A 14,146-nucleotide genomic window follows, 5' to 3' on the forward strand; every position below is an offset into this window, starting at 1 on the left:
GTCCCTAGTGGCTGCTGCAGAGCTCAGAACCGGGGGGTCTGGGAGCATAGGCACAAGCGATCTTTACATAAGTGTTCGTTGCTTTCCTCAGAGCGGCCAGGCCGACCCCCTGCAGAAGGAGGAGCTGCAGTCTGGAGTGGACGCTGCAAACAGTGCTGCCCAGCAGTACCAGCGAAGTAAGAGTCCCCTCAGCTGGGTGTCCGTGGAAGTGTTCAGTAGGGCGGGAAAGTTGTGGCTGTATGTCATTGAAGGGTCTGAGTTAGCTTCTGTCACCCCTTACTCCCCACCTTGAGCCTGCTAACCATAATCAACTACCAGTTACTGTTGGTGGCAGTAGGATTCTGCCAGTTTTGTTTTTTTAATTGATATGTAATAGTTGTACATATTTTGGGGGTATATGTGATATTCTGATACATGCATGCAACGGTAATGGTCAAATCAGGGTAATTGGGATATCTGTCATCTCAGATTTATCTTTTCTTTATGTTGAATATTCCAATTCTAGCTAATTTGAATGAATTACATGTTATTATTTATTATAGTCACCTTACTGTACTATCAAATATTAGATGTTATTCCTTCTATCTAACTATTTTTGTACTCATTAACAAACCTCTCTTCATTCCCTCCTCCCCACCGCCCTTCCCAGCCTCTGATAACCCCAATCAATGCTGTACCTCCATGAGATCCCCCTTTTTAGCTCCCACATATGAGTGAGAACATATTTGTCTTTCTATGCCTGGCTTATTTCACTTGACAGAATGACCTCTAGTTCCATCCATGTGGCTGCAAATGATAGGATTTCATTCTTTTTCATGGCTGAATAATATTTCATTGTGTATTTATACTATGTTTTCTTCATCCATTCACTCATTGATGGATACTTAGATTGAGTCCAAATCTTGGCTGTTGTGAATAGTGCTGCAATAAACACGGGAGTGCAGATATCTCTTTCAAATGCTGATATCCTTTCTTCTGGATATATACCCAACAGGATTACTGGATCGTATAGTAGTTCTATTTTTAGTTTTTTGAGGAACTGCACATTGTTTTCCATAGTGGCTACCCTCATTTTCATTTCTACCAACAGTGACAACCTCTAAGTCCTGGGCTCAAGCAATCCTCCTGCCTCAGCCTCCCTAGTAGCTGGGTCTATAGGTGTGCACTACCACACCCAGCTAATATTTTCTATTTTTGGTAGAGACGGGGTCTCACTCTTGCTCAGGCTGGTCTCGAACTCCTTAGCTCAAACAATCCTCTCACCTCAGCCTCCAAGAGTGCTAGGATTCCAGGCATGAGCCACCATGCCCGGCCTGTATGTTTTCTTTTGATAAATGTCTATTCACTTCATTTGTCCATTTTTTAATCAGATTGTTTGGTTTTTGTGCTATTGAATTGAGTTCCTTACATATTCTGGTTATTAATCCCTTGTCAGATGAGTAGTTTGCAGATGTTTTCTCCCATTCTGTAGGTTGTCTCTTTACTTTATTGATTGTTTCCTTTGAAGCCTTTTAGCTTGATGTTGTTTCATTTGTCTATTTTTGCTTTTGTTGCCTGTGCTTTTGAGGTCTTACCCAAAAAGTCTTTGCACAGACCAGTATCCTGATACATTTCCCCAATATTTTTGTCTAGTAATTTCATGATTTCAGGTGATAGATTTAAGTCTTTAATCCATTTTGGTTTAATTTTTGTATATGGTAAAGAGATAGGGGTCTAGTTTATTCTTCTGCATATGATTATCCAGTTTTCCCAGTGCCATGTGTTGAAGAGACTGTATTAGTCCATTTTGTATTGCTAGAAAGGAATACCTGGTGGCAGGGTAATTTGTAAAGAAAGACGTTTATTTAGCTCACAGTTCTGCAGGCTATGCAAAAGCATGATGCTGGCATCTGCTTGGCTTCTGGTGAGAGCTTTTGTGCTGCATCAAAACATGGTGGAGAAGGTCAAAGGGGAAGTGGGCACATGCAAAAAGGGACCAAACCCAAGGGGCATCCTGGCTTTATAACAACCCACTCTCAGAGAACAATCCAGTCTTGAGCGAGAACTCACTCACTGCTTCAAGAATGGCACCATGCTATTCATGAGGGATTTCCCCTCATGACCCAAACACCCCTCTCTCTAGGCCCTGCCTCCCAGCACTGCTACACTAGGGATCAGATTTCCACATGAGGTTTGGTGGGCACAAACAAACCACAGACCACAGCACTTTGCTTTACCCAGTGTATATGTTCTTGGTGCCTTTGTCAAAAATGACTTGAGTGTAAATGTGTGGGTTTATTTCCGGGTTCTCTGCCCTGTTCCATTGGTCTATGTGTCTGTTTTATTTCCTCCAGTTTACAAGTAGAACTGGAGTCAGTATAGGCTCACCTTGGCTGTAAGCACTTCATGATTGGCTAGAGAGTCACCTTGGCTGTAAGCACTTCATGATTGGCTAGAGAGAGATCTGGAGGTGGCCACTTAAGGGATTGGTGAGATTTGGATGGTGGAAAAGGAGAGAGAAGAATGTTCCTAATACAGGACAATAAGGGGGAAAGGAAGTGGGAGCAGAGGTACAGATGGTAAAAGATGTATTTAAGGAACAGTAGTTAGAATAAAATTTTTGTGGATGGGCAGAGCTACGTGAGATAAATGGTTGGACAGATTGTGGAAAGCTGAGTGGCACCTTAAGAAGCTGGCATGTTATTTGTGAGGCTACAGGGGAAGGAGGAGATGGTTTGGGTGGAGAGTAGTGGTGGCAGACAGGGTGAATTGAGTGGAAAGAAGATATGGGTGAGGAGAACAGGAGTCTGCCCCTTTTTTAAACCCCTCTATTGAGGTGTGGTTCAGTTCACATGCCATACAGTTCACCTTTTATACAAAGGAAGCTGCTTTTTAAAGGTGACAGTTCCACTTCAGACTTTATGGCTGATAGTTCCTCCATAGACTGTAACTTTCTTTCATGAAAACTTAAGGGACGCCCCCTTCCCCTCGGGCTCTCAGCGTGCTGCGTTTCTGACCTGCCTTCTGCACAGGATTGGCCGCAGTGGCAGCGATCAATGCCGCAATCCAGAAGGGTGTTGCCGAGAAGACTGTTCTGGAGCTGATGAATCCCGAAGCCCAGCTGCCCCAGGTGTACCCGTTTGCCGCTGATCTCTACCAGAAGGAGCTGGCTACTCTGCAGCAGCAGAGTCCCCAGGTGAGTTCACTGAGCCTGTCTTGTTTGTGAGCAAGGGGATGGACCACGGTGAATTTAATACCCACTTCCTCGTGCGGTTAGGAAGACCTTTCTTCCAGAAACTGAGTCTTGTTATGTTTTTATTGAACTTCTGACTCCCTTGGTATTCAAGAATGTCTTTCCTGTTTCCCCATCCCTTTCTGTACAGCATAACCTCACCCATCCAGAGCTCTCTGTCGCAGTGGAGATGTTGTCATCGGTGGCCCTAATCAACAGGGCGCTGGAATCAGGAGACGTGAATACGGTGTGGAAGCAGCTGAGCAGTTCGGTCACAGGCCTTACCAATATCGAGGAAGAAAACTGTCAGAGGTGGGTGCCCAGAGTCAGTAGATTGAATCTGTGATCTAGCTGTTACCTCTGTCTTTTGTGTAGCAACACTCCTAGTCTCTTCGCAGGCATTAGGACTTTAGTGTGGTCATACGTTTCTTTTGTTCTACTCTGATTCATTTGTTCTTTATTATGCTGAAGGATTTACAGTACATTATAGATATGACATCATGCTCCCATGTATATGTGCATGCTTATCTCACTTTGTTACACAGCCAAGATGACAGTATCTTGTGCCCTGACAAAATTACTAAAACTTATTTAATATTACCTAAACCTAGTCCATTTTCATTTTTCTTCAGTTGTTCCAGAACTTTCCTTTCTAGCTGGTTTGTTCAAATCAGGATTCAGTCCAGGATCATGTGTTACATCTGGCTGTTGTGTCCCTTAAGTATCTGTTTTCTTTTTGTTTTTATTCTTTTTTTTTTTTTTTTTTTTGAGACAGAGTCTCACTCTGTTGCCCTGGGTAGAGTACAGTAGTGTCATCGTACATGGTAGCTCACTGCAACCTCAAACTCGTGGGCTAAAGTGATCCTCGTGGCTAACCCTCCTGAGTAGCTGGAACTACACGTGCATGCCACCACATCCAGCTAATTTTTTCTATTTTTGGTAGAGACGTGGTCTTGCTCTTGCTCAGGCTGGTCTCAAATTCCTGGCCTCAAGTAATCCTCCTGCCTGGGCCTCCCAAAGTGCTAGGACTAGAGACGTGAGCCACTGTGCCTGCCCCTTAGGTATCTATTAATCTAAAATTGTCCCTTTCTTCATGACACTGACTTGTTAAAGAGATGGGGCCAATTGTCCTCTAAAATGTGCCATCTTATAAATAGTTCTGGTTGCTTTCTCACGTTCAGCTTATTCCTGTAAACTGGAAATCAGATCTAAAGGCTTGCCCCAATTCACTTTAACACTTTTGGTGATGTGTCTTTCATATTGCCTCATATCAAAAGGCATGTGAAATCTACTTTTCCCACCATCAGAGATACTAAGATTGATCCTTGGATTAGGGAGACAGCTTACATCTCCATTGTATATTAATGTTTTTCATTTGTCAGCAGAACATCGTCTCTTTTTGTACCTTTGGTACCATCAAAATGTCCAGTTCCCCATCAGTCATTCACATGATATTTTAAACTCTAATTGATAATCTTTGCCTAAATCAATAATAAGAAAGTATTGAATGATGATTTGTTGATCTATCATTCCTTTTACCTTTATTAGCTCATGTGTGGCCGTTTTTCTTATCTCCAGAGGAATTATTTGAGCTGCTTCCTCTGATTCTAAAGTCTGTCCTATCTGGAATTTAGAATATGTAGCAGGCTATTGTGAGAATAATGTGCATTTTCACGTTTTAAGGTAGCTCCCCAGTCCTAATACTGGCCTCTAGAATATATCAAACAGTTGGGGTACCCTGGCAGTCTTGGATTTAAACCTAAGTCTTTTCATTCCTGTCCTCCATAATAATCCTGGAGTTTTTGTTGTTTATTTGTTTTAATGCTGCACTTCATTATCTTCTTTGTTGGGGTGCTGGGACAGATATCTTGATGAGTTGATGAAACTGAAAGCTCAGGCACATGCGGAGAATAATGAGTTTATTACGTGGAATGACATCCAAGCTTGTGTGGACCATGTGAACCTGGTGGTACAAGAGGAACATGAGAGTGAGTAATCTTCTTGTCCCCTCCAAGTAATGTCACCATTAAAGATGGTGTGATTCTATGAACTGATTCTAAATACTACTCCTAGCAGGATTTTGGGGTGAGAGATTGAAAAATATCTTTATAACTAAAAAGTCTAAGGTTGGATATTGTTTTCAAAACACTAGGCAGTTGCTATAATTAGGTATGTATCTAATAAGAACTAAATTTTTTAGGAGATAATTTGAACATGATCTGTTAATTTTAAATGCGGTTGTAGGGACCAAGGTCCCCTTTGCTGAAAAATCACTGACTTGAGGCAGATTGATTGACAGGAGAAAAGGCATACAAATTTATTTAATGTATATACATGGGAGCCTCGGAATGAATACCCCCAGGATATGGGGGAAGTTTTCCCTTTTTATGCTTAGGTTCAACAAAGTATGGACAGCAATGTAGGAATATGATTGGACAAACAGGGTCTGATCTAGTATTAATAGACTGGGAAACCCAGCAAGGCCTGTCTGTCCAGATTCTTCTTGGCCTCTCTGAGCTGCATTCCTTCCTTCTGGTGTGGGGCAGGGCCTCCCTGGAACGTGGGGGTCTTATGACCTGCAGTCAAACAAGGTAGGTCAGATAATTTCTTTATGGCCAGTTTTTATACAGGATAATTTGAGGTTTTATGGCTGGCTTCTGGGAAAGGGGGTTCTGATTTCTTTTTTTTTTTTTTTCTTTTTTCTTTTTTTTGACTGGAAGGAAAAGGACTAGGTTCTGGTTTCTGTGACCTGCCTTGGGGAAGAGGGATTCTAGTTTCTATGGCTAGCCTCAGGGGAGAATGGGACTGAGAGACAGGAGGGCAGGAGAAGGTCAGAGAAAAACTTTTGCTTCTGAGGCCTTCATTTGGGGATACCGTTTTCTGAGCCCCAGCACTGTTGTAATAGGTAGTTCTGACACTACCTGGAATTACGTCACATTGCACACGTTGGGGGCACAGTTCTCCACAAGAATTCTCTCATTTCAGATACCAGGTGCAAGCTGCAGGGTTCCCAGGCCACTGCACTTCTAAACAACTGGCTACAAATTTGGGGGTCCCCTCCACCCCCTCAGGTTCAGTCATTTGCTAGAAAGACTCACAGAACTGAGAGAACTGCTAGACTTATGATTACAGTTTTATTATAAAGGATATAAATTAGGACCAGCCGAAAGAAGAGACTCATAGGGCAATGTCTGGGAGGGTCCCCAGTACAAGGCTTCTGTGTTCTCAGGATACGTCACCCTCCTGGTACTTTGGAATGTATCACCAACCAGCGAAGTTCACCCAAGCTTTGGGCGTCCAGAGTTTTTAAGTGGGCATCATTACATACGCATGATTGATTGAATTACAGGCCCTGTGATTAAACTCAGATTTCCAGTTGGCCTCCCCTCCCTGGAGGTCAGGAGGCCACACTGATATCACATGACTTGATCTTATAATCACATAGTTGATCTTTCCAGCATGGCCAGCCTCCATCTGAAAACTATCTAGAGGCCTACCGGGAGTCATTGGTTAGCCTAAATTCAGGTGTAGTCGGAGGGGCCCAGCCATGGCTAACAAGACATACCTATCACTCAGGATATTCTAAGGGTTTTAGACGCTCCTGCCCAGGAACCAGGGACAGAGACCAGCCAAACTTTGTTATGCAACCGAGTCCTTACAAAAGTGGCACAGTTGCCTAAGATACCTGAGGAATGAACATTTCCACTTTTAATTTGTATTTCCTGCGAGAATATGCAACTGATTTAGTGGGAAGAGCCTTGCCTTGCAGCAGGGAGCCCTGGGATTGGATCTTCCATCTGCTTGTTTGCTGTGTAATCGTGGAGATCCCTAAGCCTCGTCTTCTCTTGTATAAAAATGTTGAATTAGGTGACTATTTAAGATCTGTTGAACTCTGACTTTTTGCAAATCAATAGTCGTTTTGATTACACATTTAAATTTGCCTGAAAGCTATACTGTAAAGCCAGTTTCATCAAAATCCTCATCACTTTTAAATTAGAGGAATTAAAAATGAAACAAAAGGACTTGACCATTCAATAGGAACATGAATACAAGGGAGTTTACTTTAAATGAAACAAACACTAAATTATAAAAATGGCTGCTTAATGGATGACAAATTGAAGTCTGAATCATAGCTACTCTGAGGTGGATTTATAATTAGCATGTTTGAAGATTGATTATATACTTTCTTAATTAAAATAACCTTTTTGTCTCTGTATTTAGGGATTTTAGCCATTGGTTTAATTAACGAAGCCCTGGATGAAGGTGATGCCCAAAAGACTCTACAGGCCCTGCAGATTCCTGCAGCTAAACTTGAGGGAGTCCTGGCGGAAGTGGCCCAGCATTACCAAGACACACTGATTAGAGCAAAGAGAGAGAAAGCCCAGGTGAGTGGCATCAAAATTGTTCCTTTCCGTTGAGAACACTTCATCCCTCCTAGAACAAAGACAGAGGTAGGGATGTCTCCCTTGAGTCACTCAGTGAATACTTTCTGGGCACCCTTAGTTCCAGAGCACTGGAGGGACACAAAAATATGAGACATAGATTCTACCTTGCAGGGGCTCATGCTATTTTGTAATTTGGGTATTTGTTCTTTGTTGTTAGCTGTAGACATGTCTCTCTGTCTCTCTTCTTCTTTTTTTTTTTTTTTGAGACGGAGTCTCACTGTGTTGCCTGGGCTAGAGTGCCGTGGTGTTAGCCTAGCTTATGGCAACCTCAAACTCCTGGGCTCAAGCAATCCTCCTGCCTCAGCCTCCCGAGTAGCTGGGACTACAGGCATGTGCCACCATGCCCGGCTAATTTTTTCTATATATATTTTTAGCTGTCCATATAATTTCTTTCTATTTTTAGTAGAGACAGGGTCTCACTCTTGCTCAGGCTGGTCTTGAACTCCTGAGCTCAAACAATCCGCCTGCCTCGGCCTCCCAGAGTGCTAGGATTACAGGCGTGAGCCACCGCGCCCGGCCTAGACATGTCTCTTTAATGAAATATAAAGTCCAGAAAAATGAACAAGTTATATAAGTGTGCAATTGCATAAATTTTCACAAGTGGGCATATGACATAATGGGTATTCGGATAGTAGAATGCACTGCCAGCACCACAGAAACGTCCGTGTCCCTTCTGTCCTTGTCCACTCTCCATTTGATGGTGTTCACTATTCTGATTTATAATGCCACAGTTCATTTTGCCTAGTTTTGAGCTGTAGCTAAATGGGCTCATACATTATGTGCTCTCTTGTGTCTGGCTTCTTTTGCCCAACATAATGTTAGTGATATTCATCCATGTGGTCACATGTAGCAATAGTTAATTCTTATTGTTTTATACCATTCCATCGTGTGGTTATATAGTGTTGGTGAAGTTTTAGTTTTTAATTTTTGGCTATTGTAAATAGTGCTTCTGTGAATATTCTAGTACATGTCTTTTGGTAAATATATATATGCATTTCTATCAGGTATACATTTAGGGGTGGAATTAGTGGGTTATAGGGAATACATATGTGTTAAGCTTTAGTAGATAATGCCATAATTTTTTTTTAATAGCAGCTTTATTGAGACCTAGGTCACATATCATACAATTCAGTATATAATTCAGTGGTTTTTAGTATATTCATAAAATTGTGCAACCATCACCACAATCCATTTTAGAACATTTTCATCACCCCAAATAGAAACCCTGTACCCATTAGCAGTCACTCCTCATTTTCCCTAACCTCCACCAGCCCTAGACAACCATCAGCCTACTACTGTCTGTGGATTTGTCTATTTTGAATATTTCATATTAATAGGATCATGCAATATGTGGTCCTTTGTGACTGGCTGCTTTTATTTAGCTTCGTCTATCCAAGTTGTAGCATGTATCATCACTTCATTTTTATTGCTGAATAAAATTCCATGGTATAACTATGCCACATTTTATTTATCCATTCTTGAGCTGTTGCATACAAGTTATTTCCACTTTATGACTATCAGGAATGATGCTGCTTATGAACATACACTTTTTCAAAGTAATTGTAATAAACCCATCTTTTAAAAAGTTCATTTGTCTTGCCCCCTAGCTAGTTTGTTGAGGGAACTGGCAAGGTTTGTACCATTTTTTTATGCTGTTGCTATCTAGGAAGTTCCCTCATATGTAGTGTGCCCTAACATATTAGTTGCATGATTACAGTATAATTACATCTGTCTTTCTAATTGTGATTCATCTCCTTTTAAATGCTTCCTAAGTAACAACAACTAGATAGGGAGAACCATAGCTTTCTTTTCTTCCTTTTCTGAAAATTCCTAAAGTGAGGCAGCAAGTGGAAGAACTAAAAGAAAATTTTAATTCAGGGAGTCAGATTTTTTCTGGGAAGCCAGGGGTAGAAAAACAGACCAAGCCCTTAGTGTATTAGAGCTTTTTGTACACTGACACCCACTTGAGCTCTATAAACTGGGGTTAGGGGTGGAGGAGTTGTGGGTAATATTATTATGTTGACAGATCTGCTTTGATGACAGTACCATGACAGTCGTTGACATAACATGCCCTAATCATGTAAACATAGTCTGATAGGACCAGGTTTCATTTAAGAGGCACATTATTATGCAGAGTGTCACTTGATCCTGTGGAGAGGGTTGAATCACAGCTCCTGTTTCATAGTCAGGAAATCGAGATGAAGGGATCTACTGATTTACTCAGGTAAGAAGTAGTTGGCTCTAGGGAACTAGAAACGGAAGTCTCAGTCTTTGATTCATTTTTTTGGATCAGAGCTTCCCAAACTTGGTGGATCATCAGAACACTTAAAAAGTCATTTTAAAAATACAGATTTCTACGCTTTAATTCAAATTCTGATTCAGAGTCTCTAATGTGGGGCCTGGCTGCCATGATTCTGTACAGACTGGTGGTGGTAGTGTTTGTTTGTGCTGCCAGGAAAGTCCAAAAGGAGTCTAACACCTCACTGTCAGGAGTGGGATTTGGGAGAATAAGCTAGGTTGGGTCCATGTCTAAGAAGGAAAGTAAATTGAGGCTATAACTTACATAGCGCTCACTCATGCTATAAAGCTGTCTGCTCCTTATGTCTGGGTCAAAGGAGTTAAACTTTTACAGGATGTGACTAGAGTTGGAAGCATTTCCTTTTGATATGGAATAACTTTTTAGAGTTCATCAAAGGCGATGGGGGGGCAGTTAAAGGAAAATTTATTAAACATTGCCAGGCCTAACTGGGTGAACCACATATTAGGTGGAATTATCTTTTTTTAGGCATCAGCTTAGCCTCTAAGTTCCTATGAGCCATCTTGGGAGTGTTTTTAAAAATAATTATTGCTGAGTTCCAAATTTAGCAAGGAAAAGTTTTTTGTTTTTGTTTTTTTTGAGCCAGAGTCTTGCTCTGTTCAAGCTAAAGTGCAATGGTGTCAGCCTAGCTCACAGCAACCTCAAACTCCTGGGCTCAAGTAATCCTCCTGCCTCAGCTTCCCGAGTAGGCTGGGACTACAGGTGCACATCACCACACCTGCTAATTTTTCTATTTTTTGTAGAGACAGGATCTTGCTCTTGCTCAGGCTGGTCTTGAACTTCTGACCTAAAGCGATCCTCCCACCTCCGCCTCCCAGAGTGCTGGAATTACAGGTGTGAGCCACCACACCTGGCCTCACTCCTTTTTTTAATTCTTATTTCTGGTCCCTATCTCTTTACCTCTTCTGAAATGCAGTCAATGTATTTCTAAGTGTCAGAGTTGTTAGGGGGCTATACTTTAATATATTTTATACAGCATTTTTACAGTAAATCTGTTTTATTTCGGTACTTTCCATAACATCTAGCCCAAGGTTTTAACGCTCTGCTCAGTGATTTGAGTTAATAAACTTTACTAGGAGGATTTTGGGTTTTGTCACCTTATTTGATCTAATTGGAGCAGAAAGAACCTGTTCTTTCCTTCCACTGGGAGGCGGGGTGTGTGCTGTCTCGTGTCCTTCATCCTGGTGAGGGGCATTTCTGTATCATGTTTCCCCGCCACACTGATTCTCCTTTTCTTGCCTTTCATACCATGGCTCGATTGCTTGTTTTTTAGAGGAGTACGTATGAAAGGTTTTACTTTAACCCTTTTACTGTAGTCTGCAGAGCAGGGAAGGCAGAGCTCTGAATGGTCAGAATTCTTCACGAGCTCTGCCCTTCTCTCGGTGTAAGGAAGGAAGGCTGCCTAGCCTCCCAGCTTTGCTTACAACAGATTCCACTCTGAGATATCTGGTGTATGATTAGCCTAAGCGAACCCAAAATGGCCTGATTCTGTGGAAGTGCTTCTGTTTTTATGACGCAAGGATTTTCATGCTGCTTCTCATGGAGACTAGACCTTCGGCCCTCTCGCTCGTGGCTTCTCAGTTTACAGGCCTGTGGCTGACTCACTGTGCCGTCTCACGTTGGAACTATTGCTTCGTGTTTCCAGTAGTTATTCTTAGGACTCTGGCATTGTGTGTGGTCATTTCCTATTTTCAGTAATAGAAAGTGACTGGCGGTAGGAGGGTGCGAGGTTCTGTAGCTAGTAGTGATTTGTTCTTGCATTCTACTTAACTGTTTACTCTTTTCCTTTTCCCAAGACTGTGAGCTGCTTAAAATTGGGACAGTGCTTCTCATTTGTAAGGCTAGCACCTACCATAATTAAGTTAAATGATCTTTCTTTGTAAAACTCTGCATTTGAGAGAAATCACTGCTTTCAATTTCAAATGCTTTCCTTTGGCCTTATCCTGTCACCAGTACTCTTTATAAATTGCAGGGATTGTGGCTGCTTCCCTCTGACTAAAATGTTGTGTCATTCCATAATAAGGCAGGAGGAAAGCCAAGCCTCCCCCAAGGTTTTGTGGCTTCGGCCATTAGGCAGTGAAACTTTCTACCCTGCCTCGTCTGGCCACACAGTTGTGCTTATTGGCTGAGTTTTTTATTCTGCCTCGTTGGCGCCTTGACAAATTATATTCACATCAAGCAATCTAAATGGATTTTTGAGCTAGTTATCCCACTTGCTGTCAGCTCAAGCTTCAAGAGCATGCTAATTTTGTTGGGTCTGCCAAGATCACCACAAACACGACTGTCACAGCCTGGTCACTTAAAAACCCAAGGTGCCTTGCCTTTTCTAGAAAAGACTGCCACGTTAATCTGCTGAATTGATACCTTCTATAAAGACCTTAGGGACATCTTAGCCATCACAGGACACCCAGCTGAAGCTTACATAACCCAAGTACGGCCACTGAAGTCTAACTGGGCATCAGTAGTGGTTTCCCATTCTGACTCTCACGCTGAGCATAGGTAGACAGTAGAATACCTGTTGTGCCAACTATCAGTAACAGTAGCAACTAGCTGGGGTTAATCCACAAGCTGTCATACTTTCCTTAATCAGAGGTTGAGAGCCAGATTCTTGAGAACTGGAAACACAAGAGGAAGATATTTCTGTTAATCCAATTCTGTTTAAATTGACTTTCAGAACAAATGATCACCAACAAACTATACTTTTTTTAAAAAATTGTTTAAAATCATACTTAGGAAGAGGGAAGTAAGCCACTACTACTGCTCTATCACCTTGTCCCAGCAGCCAACTCAAACTATGGGCTAGGGAGGCTTTTCTTGGCCATACTGAGGAGACTAATCACTGTGTTATAATGTGTCTATGTGAAAATGGGTTTTTAAGTTTCCAGCAACTGCTTTAACATGAACTTTTGGAATATAAGCTGGTGGTAAGTTTAGATTGCCTGTAGTGACTTCTGGCTTTAAATATGATAATTCCAAAGGTTCTGGTTAGAGTAAGACTTGACAGTCTTAAAACATTGGTAGTCATAGAGAATATTAACTTCTTCTGAATATTGTTGGCAAAAGAGGCTTTCTAGAATAAGTGCATATTTATATGCATCTCTGGCCCTTGTCACTGTATAAGTCACGGGGCCCTGTCCAGTTTATCTGGTCCTCTGGCCCCTGCTGGCTGCTCTTGACCTCCTGAGCCACCTGAATTCATCTCCAAGTGCTCCTCACTTGCATCGAGCCATTTCTCTTGTAACCTTTGCCAGTGTTTTGATGGCTGGCTGCTTCCATTTGACTGATCTGTGTGTCTCTTATTTTTTAAAACTCTTTCTCCATATCTAACTGGGTCTTAGAAGCCCCCCTCATCACATGTACCCCAATTTCATGACTTTAATGTTGTTTTGCTTTTAATGATGTGTAGGAAACCCAGGACGAGTCAGCTGTGTTATGGTTGGATGAAATTCAAGGTGGAGTCTGGCAGTCCAACAAAGACACTCAGGAAGCACAGAGGTGTATGTATCAGTCGTTTTGTTTCCGTTTTGGTGGAGTGTGGGGGTGACAAGGTGCTCCATGTCTCAGTATTCAGCCTGCCCAAGATAGATCTGGGGGAGCAATTTCCCTACAGGTAGAGCTAGGTGAACTGGTGTGTGAATTCAGACACATTCTAAACCATTCTGGTAACAGCTCTTTTCTGCGCTAGTTGCCTTAGGAGTCTTTGCCATTAACGAGGCAGTGGCAAGTGGTGATGTTGGGAAGACACTGGGTGCTCTTCGTTCCCCTGATGTCGGCTTATATGGAGTCATCCCCGAGTGTGGTGACACTTACCAGAGTGACCTTGCTGAAGCCAGGAAGAAAAAACTGGCAGCAGGTGAGTTACGGGAAAATAAATGTGTGCCCTGAAGCTAAGCATTTGAGTATATGAGGGGACAGATGTAGAGGAAGGGACAAACTGTAGGGATAGATATTTTAGTGTAGACGCACAGTATTTAGGCTCATTTTAAAGGAGATAATATCCTGATTTTTGAAAGTTCTTTTTGCCCCCTTTGTGGACAGCTATGTTAACAAGACCAGTTTTCTAAGAATGTGGGAAAGATCAAAATATTTGAATTTATCTTTCACTGCGTGTCAGTGGCTCCGATTATCTAAGCCTATAGGCAGTTAAAAGTAGTTTATCTGCAAAAAGGGGAA

The 14,146-nt window shown here is 42.0% G+C and overlaps 1 protein-coding gene across 1 annotated transcript in view; it reads left to right on the top strand.

Annotated features, from left to right (window-relative positions):
- The window catches only part of IQGAP1 (IQ motif containing GTPase activating protein 1), a 95,441-nt gene that overhangs the window by 50,901 nt on the left and 30,394 nt on the right, over window positions 1-14,146 (top strand). Inside the window, exons 11-17 of the mRNA XM_045561649.1 lie at window positions 92-176; window positions 3,012-3,175; window positions 3,363-3,523; window positions 5,075-5,199; window positions 7,433-7,596; window positions 13,380-13,470; window positions 13,659-13,826. Of these exons, the coding sequence (XP_045417605.1) occupies window positions 92-176; window positions 3,012-3,175; window positions 3,363-3,523; window positions 5,075-5,199; window positions 7,433-7,596; window positions 13,380-13,470; window positions 13,659-13,826 (958 nt within the window). The remainder of the gene's footprint in view (window positions 1-91; window positions 177-3,011; window positions 3,176-3,362; window positions 3,524-5,074; window positions 5,200-7,432; window positions 7,597-13,379; window positions 13,471-13,658; window positions 13,827-14,146) is intronic.

This window comes from Lemur catta, chromosome 9, assembly GCF_020740605.2.
Source record: "Lemur catta isolate mLemCat1 chromosome 9, mLemCat1.pri, whole genome shotgun sequence".
Lineage (NCBI taxonomy): Eukaryota > Metazoa > Chordata > Mammalia > Primates > Lemuridae > Lemur > Lemur catta.